Here is a 12886-nt window from a genome sequence, read left to right on the forward strand (position 1 = left end):
GAAAATAATTATTGTATGATTATCTTTAATTTATTTGATATTTAAAATACAATAGACTATAAAAATTTTGAGAAAAAAACAAAAGTTGATTGAATTTGTCTGAACAGGTAAAAACATGGTGAAATTCACCAATTACTTCGAAATCCGAAGCAATAATAACACCTCAGTATACGTAGGTCCGTACATTTCAGAAAAGGATGTATCCATGAATCTCTGACAGAGGTAGAGATACATATTTATGAGGTAAAAAAAAATTATTTCTTTGAAAAAAAAAAACTTTTTTATTGATATTATTTGAGAGAATAGTTTTTTTTACCGTTAACATGTATAATTTTTATTTTGGTTAATTAATTTTTCATAATTTGGTTTTATTAGAAAAAATTTTAACTTACGCTATTTTGGTTTGATTACTAATATGTCATTAGACAAATCAACAATTTTTTATATAACATCTGTATTTTTAATGTCATGTTATCATTTTTCGTGTCATTCCGGTACTCTGGTAAAATATAATCGAGAGCAAAAAAAAAACAAAATTAATGCACTAAAACAAACTTATGAAAACCTAGAGAAATCAAATTTTTTTGAAAAAATTAGTCGATAAAAAAATATTTCCCAATGTTATTATTAAACTTTAAATTTACTGCCCGAAATTTAAAAGGTTCGATGGCTAACTACTATTGATACGTGATAATTTTTCCTTTTCTCTCAAAAATTCAAATATTTTAAGAGTAGAGAATAAATCTCAACAACATAGTCGTATTTATGTCTAGTTGGATCAAAAAAAAAATCTGCAGTTTTTTATTTACACAAAAAAATGTTTTTTAACTCTTTGGGCCCTGAATTGTTCCTTCTGTTTACCACTTACTGTGGTATAGTTTTGGTATAGCAGTTGATGCCTAGCCTTACAATACCACCATCAGAAATTTCCACTAAAAATTTGATCTTGCTGTTTAAGTCGGCTACTTCTGCACTATAAGGGACTTGGAATTTTAATGATCGTATTTTCAACATGTCAAGAGTTTCCATGTATATAGGCTATATTGTAGAATTATATTAGCGTCGATTTCTAGTTTTAAATGACAAGGGAAATAGTTAATGGTGAAACAGGAGTTTCGGGAGTTTAGGCGCAACAAAAAATGCCGATTTTTTCCTCATCATTTGTAGTTCAATTCTTGTGATTGTCATAGTTATTGAAATGCACAATAAGGCACTTGTATGCGTCAATCTTAACTCGAGAGGCAAGCCTTCTTGTGCCGATAAGCCGCGACTAAAAGGTAGTATAATTTGAATTCAGACCATAAAAGAAACAGTCATGATAATGTAATAACTACACAATTTATGGAATAGTAATAAACCAAAAGATTCACTATTGTATAGGCGAATGTGATAAGACAATTATATTGGATTTCGCTTAAAATTTACTGTCTTCTCATTTGAGCAGAGCTTTTAACATGCCTTGAGCTTTGCTTAGGCAGAGTTTCACTCATTGAATGTCCACACCTTGGCATGCCTCAATGTGTAGCAAAATTTTAATTAACGAATGGATAGCAACAACATAAGAGTATCTAAACATGGAACAAAAGAAAGAAGAAACAAAAAGGTCACCACTCACCAAAATCTCTATACAACAAACAATACAACAGTATCTTCACATATCAACTTTGCGAGTACAAGAATCAGATTTATTATGCTACGAAATGAACTTGAGCTGAAAGCAAATTCATAATGTCCAAGTGTAGTTACTTCAAGATGTATTATTGTTCAGGAAATGAGCCAATGCTTTGTCCGTGTCGTTGTCATACATGAACAATGCTTCTGCGACATTGTTTGATGAGAATCCCATCTCTCGCAGTAGAGTGAATCCATTTGTGAATTCCTTAACCTGAGGAAAAACAACTGCCATCAATTACAAGCACAGCCGTTCCAGTTTTTTTCTGAAGAAGTAATGCTAACACAGCCACATACTTCTGTACTATTCATTCCTAACACAGTTCTTCATTTTACAAACATGTATCAGGGAATAATTTGAATCCAAGCCATAGTTTTGAGGGAAACAGGATAAGAAATCTTAGAATATATTACCTTTGCAGCATTGTCTCCGTAATTTGCGACTGCAAGGGGCACAGCCTCTCTGCTAAGACCCGCTGCTATATATTTGCTCACTATGGGATCTGCAGATAAACCCTGCATGAAATCCAATTGTATGGCACAATAAGATATCGCTTCACCACAAGCCAAGATGATCAACGATAATTCATAATGTAATAAACTAAAATCTTACCAGTTGAACTAAAAGTAGTAGTAAGCTAAAGACATCAGGTACAAGTTAGGCTTTGTCTAACACATGATCAACCTGAGTCAGCTATGCATGACATTTGAGCGCTAAAAATACATGAAAAGATGGGTGCATCACTAAATTATTCACTAGCAAGGGAACCCTCATCTACCAAAGAAAAAGCTGAAAGCCTGACAACAAGATATACTACACATTCGATGAGAATTGGTGGCCGTCATATTCAAGGATCCTAATACGTTGAAGAAAAAAGATAGAACAAAGTATAAAACAAGTATGTCAAATCTTTTACCAAAAATCATGCAGCGTTATTCTTCAGATGTGAAAATGAAGTGTTTGGTTGGAAGGCTTTGCCACAATTACTTCTCAAAACTCATTGAACTCAACAACAAATTTCCCAATTTAAAATATGACAAATTCTCAACTTTGCACACACACACATTATATAGCATCAAATTTGGAATAAGCAAAAGTATAAAATAATACTTCATCACCTATACATAAAACCGGACAAAAATAACACTACTGAGCAATTTGACGATCCATCTGCTGAAATGAACTCAAAAAGCAAAACTTACATGTGAGGATGGTGCTTCGGTCGGTTTGCTCGTAAAATTTTCCAACCCAAGTCTGCTCCAATTAGGGTTTTCCTTCATTGCTTCCGCTATAACATTTCTCTCAAATTCGAAATCAAAGTGGAAATTGCTTCGAGGGATCTCCCCAAGCTGAGGCAACAACGGAGGCTACAAAATTATAAACCAATAGAAATTCAAATTCATCACTCTGTAAAAACTTATACATCGTAGTAAGCAGATAATAAGAAACAAATACCGGCGGCGTAATTTTATACTCAGGTTTTATAGCAACCCTAATCCCTATTCCAGCTGCAAATCAAACACCAAAAGAGGACGAATACCATCAAAAAACAAAAAAAAAAGCTGAAAATTTTCAAGCATAAATCCTCAAATAACGGGAAAAAAATAATACAGCTAGTCGGAGGAGCTGGGGCGTTCTGAAACGGGGGGTTCCGGCCCGGTACTCCTCCATGACTGGAGACAGATTGAGATGAGCCGCCGCCGATCTTGGGATATAGAGACGCGGGTTGACCGTACATGGGATGAGCGGCGGCGGCCGATGATGGGCCGGACGATGGCCTGATGTACGACGGGGTTGGCGAATCGTATGTTCGGGTCTTGAAATCATACTCCATCTTTTGGTAACTGAAAAATTCCTGAATTTGTGTGTTTTCTTGCTCAATTGGATCGAAGTTGATAAATTTTCTTCTGCAATTTGGAATTTTGAAGAACTTTTCAATGGAATTTGGGAGACGAGGAAGAAGACGCCAGCTAGCTGATTCGGCAACTTCTTAATTAAGCTTCTTGCCTAATCAAGCCCATTGGGCTCATAAAGATGGGCTGTAGCCTACGTTAATCATAGATAATACAAGTAAATGTAAAATATTTAGTATTTTATAATTATAATATAAATATAATAATATATGATAGTTATAAATGAGATAAAGATTTTCTAAACTATGTTTTTATTAGATAAAAATTGATTCTTTTTATTTATAAAAAGTGATTTTTTTTAAAATTAGAGAACATAGTATTTTTTATTTATAATAAACTTATTATTTAGTGGCTCTAGACTCGTCAACATTAATTATATAATAAGTACAATATAATATTTACACCAAAAATATTGTACGTGTAAAAACTTAATGTATTTTAGAGATTAAAATAAAATAATCTTAGAATGGAACATATCATATATAATATCATGGATGGACTCATGAATTTTTCTCTAAGATTAAGTTTTATGTGAGAAAATTTTGAGAAAATATATATTTCAAAGATATTGACCATATTATTGTTTGCACGGAAAATTGCGAAGGCGCGTCAGACATAAGATTGTGCCAAAATTGTGAATAAACTGACTTTTACAATCAAGCGACGTGATTCCCGATTCAATTGTTAATTTCAACTCACTCGGTAAACCACAAATTGATGAAATTTTCAGACGAAATTTTCAGATGGAATTCATAAATAACATTTAATTTAATTATGCTATCATGAATTGAAATAACATTTTTACAAAATAAAATAGAAAATATATAATATAAGATGAATTAAAATTTCTAGAATTTGCAGAGAGCATTTGCTGTAGTTTTGTTGATGAAATTTTTGAGAGTTTCTTCTGATGATTTCTTTCAGTTTTTGTTCAGCTCTTCCGAGCAATTATCCAGTTTTCGTCACAACGTGGATTACTACGGGGACACAATTCAACATTCAAACAAATCGGCACCAAATTAAGCCATGACATCTCAAGGAGCAGGTAGATTTCCAATTCTCTATCACAAAAACATTTTAGAATATGTCATGTCTTCATTCCCTTACACTCAAGGTGTTCTTAGATTTTGTGCGAATGAGGTTTTGAGTCTAAATTTATAAATTACTCCGTATTATCATAGATATAATGACTTTGAAACTTGATACTATGTTGTGCAATATTCTATTCGTGGGGCTCGTTATATTCCAATTACTTGAATTTCTGCTTGACTTTATATTCCATTGATTTGAACTTCATATATGATTCTCTTGAGCTTGTGTGCTTTCTTTGCTTGATTTGAAACTTTCCTTTTTCAACATATGCACAAGGGACTCTTCTTGATTCTTCGCTATGCATTTCTTTGTAATTTTCACTTTATCATTTGCATATTTACATCTCTTTTTGCTCATGTGCTTGGAACTTTCTGTACATCACATTTTACCTTGTGGATGCCTCATTTTTACTTTGTATGCTTCACTATTATTTGAGCCTTTGTGTTGCCATTCCCTTGATTTTTCATCCGGTTCTCATTTATTTTGTAGGAATGACCAATTGAATAAAGACGATGATTTGAGAGTTTCAAATGCCAATGCAGAAAAAAAAAAAAAAGTATCTTTATTGACAATGAAAATTAATAAGCTTGTCTCCTATGAATATCACTGGCCAATTTCAAAGAAAAAGATCAATCTTAAATGGAACTTTTATCAGTGGCTAAGCATATACCCATGTAATGCTAGATATAATTAGAGAAATTAAAAACATAACTAGGAATATTAGTTGTGCTAATATACAATATTTTGTTTTCCTTTCTAGTCTCAAACTTCTTTTGATGATTTTTTGATAGGGAATGCGGCTAGCAAACTAGCCTTTAGATTAGATTTTAGATGGTGCTAGATTTCATTTGTTATTCTTGTATAAACATATTGTTCATAAGAATGAAATGTAGCGACCATTAGATCTGCTTTGTTATGAAATCTCTTTTGACTTGTGTTTCCGTTATTTCATTTTTTCTGATGTGCTTGAGGCTATGTGATGTACCATTTTGAAGGGAAACTCTACCTAACTTTTTGTAAAAACGGCCGAGCTTGTTTTGCATAAACATTGACAAAAGATCTTCTGTGAAAACAAACCACGTAATTTTTTTGATAATCCATCAGTCACACAACGCTATTAAAAAATGGTCACTCATGTTTCACGGCTTCAATGGACCGACACATCTTTTATCGCTAATTTGACCAATAAAACCAACAGATCCACAAATATGTTCTTCCAATTTATAGTAACATTAGAAAATTCCATGAAAAATAATTTTTATTTATTCACAAGTGATCTGCCATCATTTATAAATAAGATTTGTATGAAATAACTTACAAGACTATTCTAGATGTCCTTACAAAACTTCTTCATACACATCAATTGTTTGTAAACAAAAGAACACAAAACCACCAAAAGTGGTTGCATAACCTACTTCATGCAGTACTGACCAATAGTTAAATCATCTCAGATCTTTTCACACTTACCAATTCAAATTTCACGAACCATCTAACTTCTACATTCTTACCCAACTACTTGGATAATAATACTTCAAGTATTTGCTGTTGATGCACTTTTTTGGTGGCTCTCCCTCAAGGCTCGCCAACCAATACATGTTCTCATCTAAAACTTGATGAAATTAAACATACATTCTCAATTGGGTGACCATTTACCAAATTCTCTATCTTTTGATCTCAAAGGAAATATCATTTTCTACATTACTTCTCCTTCTTCAAACACTTTCTTATTCACTCATTTATTGTTACTAGCAAGAAGCACGTGCGATGCACGTGAATATTAATTATTTAATAAAAATTAAAATTTATTTTTTTAAAAAATTATTTTGAATCATTTTTTTATTTATATTGTGTTGGTAGAATAAGATTCACAAAACACGCTTTTAGTCAAACACATTTTTTCTATATTTAGTTTAGTATAAATAGTTCCTTTTCTTCCTTTGGATACAATTTTGGAAGCTCGTTTCTTGCTGTAAGCCGAACAATGAAACCTCTCTATTTTCTGAGAAAAGTTCTTATGAGTCTTAACATATTGGATTAGTCTTTTGTCATATTAGACGAATAAATTAATTAAGAACTTATATACCTTACTTTCAAAATTGTTTTTCAAATTAAAATTCAAGCAATTGATTTTATGTTATATAATAAATTATAATGAACATAATATATAGAACGAACTGAACTGAAACAAATTTTGAAAATATATATCTAAGCATCACGTATAAGTTATAATAACCTAAAAATCAACCAAATTATGGATTTTATAGATACATAAATAATAACTTATATAAGTGAAGCACACTAAGGACAAATAATTATCAATTTAAAATATTTGTGACTAACTCATCAAAATATTATCAAACTAATTAAATAATAATATTGATTACAAAATATAATCTATAATATTCAATTTAAATATTATTTAACTTCATACAGAATTTTTTTACCTTTTGCTTTAGAATTATATATCATAGATAAATTAATTTTCATACACATTAGTTCATAAATAATTTTTTTTAAAGTATATAATTCATATTTTTCATCAAGCTATCAATTACAATTATATATTAGATGGGGTGAATAAACTCTTTTAAAAATATATGCTATTAAAATTTGTCTTCAATCGTTTTTAGGCGGTTGAAAGATTTTCTTTCATTTTCTTGTGATACTATGATTTATTACTTAATTAGAAACTACACTAAAATATAATTACAAAATTGCATTAAAATCATAAAATAACATGTAGAAAGAAAATTAAAAGAACAAAATATTTAAAATTAGTATAAAGATGAAATAATAGAAAATTTACAATGAAAAACGTTATTATTCTTTTTACACTTTTATAGGTATAATAGTTAAATATATATTCTTTTAATTTTTTAATGATTTTTTAAAATTAAAAAATATATTCTTTTAATATTTTTTCTAAGAATTATGTAGCAAGAAAATGTTATTTCTATAATATATTTTTATTATCAAATATCAATTCAATTTTTATGTAACATTATTTTCAAAGTTTCTTATGTTGAAATTTTCTATTTTAAAAAAAAAACACTATTATGATCTTCATGTATTTAATGATTGTGTAGAAAATTTTTCATGCAATTAATCTAACAACAAAAAAATTATGAGAATAGTAGAAAAGTTACAATGAAAAACTTTGTTATTCTTTTTACACTTAGTATAATAATTAAATATATATTTTTTTAAGATTTTTTTATATTCTTTGTTTAAAAATCCATAAAATATGTTAATATTAAACTTCACATTATCATATTATTTTATATTTATCATGTTATTCTACTATTGGACATGTAGATAAATTTTTTTATATATCTTCTTATAATACTATAATTTATTTATTATTTAATTAAAAATTGCACTAAAATATAATTACAAAATTATAATAAAATCATTAAAAAAATGTATAGAGAAAATTAAAAGAATAAAACATTTAAATGTAGTATAAAGATCAATTATTTGATAAATTTAATATAGGAGTTACATTTTATTATTGAAATGGTATAAATTATTACAATCAATGTATGTTGTAATGACAATTTATTAGCATTTGTTACAATTTTACATATATATCCTTATATGATTTTTTGAATTCATATTAATAAAGAAGACATTTGTGTCTTTTCACAATTGGAAAACAAATGAGTGATCCACACTTTTATAGGTATATAGACTTCTAATGAATTTTGCTTTTTGAAGCCTCGAAGTATTATATGTTTTCATCCTTAGCTCATCTAAACCTTTAATTTATCCATAGTATTTATGAATGAATAAAAGAGATACAATCTAACGACTCTGTTTTGCTCGTTTGAATTGTTGGAATAATAGAATGATTATTTATGAAGCGATTAATAGTTTAGTTTTGATTGGCAAAAATTAATGTTCGTTTGAAACGTGTCACATTAATTAGTGTGCGTTTTGATTCCCTGACTAGTTTATTAGGCATTGTTTGGTACACATGATAGGATAAACATGTTATATATAATATAAATATAAGTTAAGGATAAATAAGATATATGATATTATAATATTTGGTATGATTTTAATAAGAGTGAATAAATTTATATATTAGATTGTAATGACAAAATTAATCTTACTATAATAAATTTTATAATTTCAAAGTTGTTGCTTGAGTTCATATTTTTTATCTGTTCATACACCGATAGTGCGTGCATGATTTATTTATTTTTACATAATTTTATATATTATATAATATGATAATTGTACCGTTGATTTTGTGAGTCAAGTCAAATATCAATTTTTAAGGTTAATCGAGTGATACTAATAATTTTATTGATATTTATAAAAATTATTTATATAATTATCTCGAATTCATTTATATAATTATCATATTATATAATATATATAAATAAATAAAAATATTTATTTGATTTTAATTTTACCTACTAGCATAGATTTATAAAAATCATTTATAAATTGAGGACAATTAAGTCATTTGTAGTGTATTTTATCATTAAATTAAAATTATCACACCTAATTGAAGGGACATTTTATCCTTCTAAAAAATTATTTATCAAGGTCCCATGATATTATCATTGGCTTTTTAAAAAAATACCAAACATGGGATAAGGAGGATTATTTATCAATCACTCCCTTATCTCATGTACCAAACTATGCCTTAGACTATTTATTGCATATACTGGATAGGTGCGTTTGAACTGTTGTTCAGTTTAAAAGATTCGAATTTGACCGTTATCACCAGTTATAATTTTTAATAAAACGACAAACGTTGAGTCATATAATTAGTATATTTGCGCCAAATACTACACATGTCAATATGTTACCTATCTAACGAATGAATATTCACTTTTATATATGATAATTCTTATGGATCTCAACTTAGGTCATCTCCAATCCACTGCACTATATTCTGCACTACATTGGTGTTACACTAAAATCATCTCCAACTACATTGCACTATATTTTACACTACAATATAATATTTCAAGAATATTTTTTTTTTCAATATTAATATTTCTGTTTTATGTTAATTATTTATAATTTGATAATATAATGATAATTAAATAGTACAATTTATATATTTAAATATTAATATTTGAAGTAATAATTTCATATTAACAAAATAATTATTTGATTTACGTACAATTATTTAATACAAACTATATTTTAATAAAATCAAAATATCATTGAAAAAACACGTTCATTTGATATTAAATTAATAATACAACAAAAATACAATATTAAATATTCGAATTACTATATTGTTCCCATAAATGCTCAATTAATGTATTTCGTAATTCATAGTAAGCATCTCTATTTTTCATTTTTTTTATAACGAGCGAGAAATTCTTGAAATCTTGTATTTTCGTCATTGACCATCATTTCAATGTTTGGAACAAGTGCTTCCATTGCATCTTGAATTGGTGCACTAAGGTCACGTTCATCTTCAATAATCATGTTGTGCATGATAGTGCAAGCTTTCATAATGTAATGTAAATCATTTTTACGCCAAGACCGTGCTGGAGCTGCCACAATCGCAAATCGAGATTGAAGAACACCAAATGCACGCTCCACATCTTTTCTACATGACTCTTGTTTCATAGCAAAATATTTCTTTTTCGGCCCAAGTGGGTCGCGGATAGTTTGCACAATGGTTGCCCATTTTGGGTAGATACCATCGGCTAAGTAATAGTCAGTATGATATTCTTTTCCACAAATAGTGTAATGTGCAGGAGGAGCAATGCCTTGAGCCAAATTGGTAAACAAGGTGGATGCCTCCAAAACATTTATGTCATTATTAGAACCAGGCATACCAAAATATGTGTGTCATATCCAAAGATCATAATCGGCCACTGCTTCTAAAATAATTGTTGGAGACCCGCTACGGCCTGTATATTGTCCAGCCCAAGCAGTAGAACAATTTTTCCATTTCCAATGCATACAATCGAGACTTCCCAACATTCCCGGGAAGCTCCGTTGTTTACCAATATGTAATAGTCGAGCAACGTCATTGGCATTTGGAGATCGTAAGTACTGGTTTGCGAAAACTTCAACAACTGCTCGGCAAAAGTGTTGTAAGCATTTAATCGCAATTGACTCTACTATTTTGATGTATTCATCGGCCGCATCTGCAGGTAAGGCGTATGCTAATAAACGAATTGCAGCTGTTGTTTTTTGATTAGTTGATAGCCCAAGTCGTCCCAACCCATCACTCTGTTGTATAAAGTAGCTATCATGATTCTTGACAGCATCGATGATATGAAGGAATAGATTACGGGACATTCGAAATCGGCGTCGAAACAAACCTTCATGAAATCTTGGATTTTCAGAAAAATAGTCGTTGAACAAATTACGATCCGCAATTTCTCTATCGCGTCGGATTATAACATGACCTGGAATTGATCCTCTTCTCGTGCCTTCGTTAAGGTGTTGATTGATATAGGTGTGCATCATCATATTCCGTGTATGAATATGAGTAACAATTGCTTCTTGAATTTCTTCATCAATGGCTTTAGCATCGTTAACCAAATAATTAGTTATGTCATCTTCATTATCAGACAATGAAGACGAACCTGAAGAAGAATTCATTTTTTTGGTGGTGTTGTGAATTGTGTTATGATGAAGATGTAATTGTTACTACTTTATATAAAGTTTGTAAGGATAATATAGATGAGATTTCTTATCTACAAGAATCTACATTTGTAAGGATAAGCTTTTATTTTAATTTATTTTTAGTATGATTTATTTTATTTTATCAATGGCATAGTATCATTTAAATTTATGATACGTACATGTATAGTATAATATTTTTGTATGGATGCATACTTCTGTAAGGATAATATTTTTAGTATCATCTATTTTATTTTAATTTATCAATGTCATAGTATCATCTAAATAATATATATATATATATATATATATATATATATATATATATATATATATATATTTATATATATATATAAAAGAATAATATATAAAAAATGATAAGATTTTCTTGGATGAGATCTCAATGGATGAGATTTATTGAAATCTCATCCAAAGGATACCGTTTCTTTTTCATATTTCTAAGGATAATTCCGAAATATTATAAATAAGTCTATATCTATTTAGAAACATATCCAACACAAATACAATCATATTATTTTGAGAATGATGGACGAAAGTTCAAGAAAGAACTACACTATTGATGAAGATAAGTTCTTATGTCATATTTATTTTGATATTTCGCAGGATCCTATAATAGGTATAAATCAATCGAGAGGTCAGCTTTGGTCTCGGGTTGCAGAGAAGTACAACAAAGAAAGAATAAGTGATTTACATCCTCGTCCTCAAAGATCAATTGAGAAACGCATTGGAAGCATACTCACTTCTGTTGCACATTTGAGAGGATGTGTTCGTCAAATTGAAAATCTCAATCCGAATGGTGCATCAGAACAAGATATTGTGAGTTATGTATTTTTAAAAATTACAAGTTATTAATAATCAACATTTTATAATTAATTTTGTATACTTTGATGTAGATGAATCGTGAAAAAATACTGTATGCGTAAGAGAGTAAAGATAACAAAGCATTTCCATTCGATCATGTGTTGAATATTGTTAAGATTGTGAAAAAATTGCAGGAGACAAAATCCATCCAACCAAGAAATCTAAGACGCGTGCTACTTATCTAGATACATCACAATCTGATACTCCACTAGAAGAATCGCCCCAATCAGGTTCACCTATGTTCTCTACATTTCCTATAAATTTGAGTGATGACAATATCGGTGACAGTTCTGAAAGACCAATTGGAGTGAAAAAAGCCAAATCAAAAAAGAAAAGAGATGAAGACATATCTCAAATTCAACGTACAATGGAAGAACAACATCGTGAGTTATTGAATGTTTTGAAACAAGGAACTGCCGAAAGACAATAAAACTACGATCTTCAAAAGATTAGACTTGAACAAGAAGAAAGAAAAATGGATGAAAGAATTTTATACAAAGATTTGAGCAAAATTACTGATCCAACTCTGCGTGAGTACACTAAAGCTCAGCAACAAAAAATATTGCAAAAAAGACTTGAAGATGAACGTCGAGAAAATGACAACTTCAGATCTTATTTTGGAGATATTGGAGGATCGGGGTCTGGTTTACCGCATTACTAAAAATCTTTTTTTGACGTAATTTTTTTTATGTTTCGTAATTTTATGGTTTGTTAGTTG

At 29.3% G+C, this 12886-nt stretch overlaps 4 protein-coding genes across 4 annotated transcripts; 1 reads left to right on the top strand and 3 right to left on the bottom strand.

Annotated features, from left to right (window-relative positions):
• Positions 1 to 1589: 1589 nt before the first annotated feature.
• Positions 1590 to 3654, bottom strand: LOC140841016 (uncharacterized). The gene is made up of 5 exons (XM_073208177.1): positions 3284 to 3654; positions 3128 to 3180; positions 2875 to 3039; positions 2086 to 2187; positions 1590 to 1885 (listed from the first exon to the last, which is right to left on the bottom strand). Exons 1-5 carry the CDS (start codon positions 3504 to 3506, stop codon positions 1748 to 1750), a joined length of 681 nt encoding a protein of 226 aa, XP_073064278.1. The 5' UTR covers positions 3507 to 3654; the 3' UTR covers positions 1590 to 1747.
• A 6336-nt stretch (positions 3655 to 9990) lies between these two features.
• LOC140842103 (uncharacterized) lies at positions 9991 to 10488 on the bottom strand. The gene has a single exon (XM_073209916.1). It carries the CDS (start codon positions 10486 to 10488, stop codon positions 9991 to 9993), a length of 498 nt encoding a protein of 165 aa, XP_073066017.1.
• Positions 10489 to 10503: 15 nt separating this feature from the next.
• LOC140842104 (uncharacterized) lies at positions 10504 to 11265 on the bottom strand. The gene has a single exon (XM_073209917.1). It carries the CDS (start codon positions 11263 to 11265, stop codon positions 10504 to 10506), a length of 762 nt encoding a protein of 253 aa, XP_073066018.1.
• A 567-nt stretch (positions 11266 to 11832) lies between these two features.
• LOC140842105 (uncharacterized) lies at positions 11833 to 12598 on the top strand. Its single transcript, XM_073209918.1, has 2 exons — positions 11833 to 12103; positions 12303 to 12598. Exons 1-2 carry the CDS (start codon positions 11833 to 11835, stop codon positions 12596 to 12598), a joined length of 567 nt encoding a protein of 188 aa, XP_073066019.1.
• The last annotated feature ends 288 nt before the right edge of the window (positions 12599 to 12886 follow it).

The sequence above is a fragment of the Primulina eburnea genome, chromosome 9 (assembly GCF_022965805.1).
Source record: "Primulina eburnea isolate SZY01 chromosome 9, ASM2296580v1, whole genome shotgun sequence".
Lineage (NCBI taxonomy): Eukaryota > Viridiplantae > Streptophyta > Magnoliopsida > Lamiales > Gesneriaceae > Primulina > Primulina eburnea.

Bases quoted from the DNA above. Each gene is read 5' to 3' on its own strand.
- LOC140841016 (XM_073208177.1), bottom strand. From the start codon at position 3,506: ATGGAGTATGATTTCAAGACCCGAACATACGATTCGCCAACCCCGTCG. The intron at 3,181-3,283 runs GTATTATTTTTT...TTTGATTTGCAG, and splicing joins CCCAGCTCCTCCGACTAGCT to CTGGAATAGGGATTAGGGTT. The intron at 1,886-2,085 runs GTAATATATTCT...GTTTTTCCTCAG, and splicing joins ACGGAGACAATGCTGCAAAG to GTTAAGGAATTCACAAATGG.
- LOC140842103 (XM_073209916.1), bottom strand. From the start codon at position 10,488: ATGCCTGGTTCTAATAATGACATAAATGTTTTGGAGGCATCCACCTTG.
- LOC140842104 (XM_073209917.1), bottom strand. From the start codon at position 11,265: ATGAATTCTTCTTCAGGTTCGTCTTCATTGTCTGATAATGAAGATGAC.
- LOC140842105 (XM_073209918.1), top strand. From the start codon at position 11,833: ATGGACGAAAGTTCAAGAAAGAACTACACTATTGATGAAGATAAGTTC. The intron at 12,104-12,302 runs GTGCATCAGAAC...AAAAAATTGCAG, and splicing joins TGAAAATCTCAATCCGAATG to GAGACAAAATCCATCCAACC.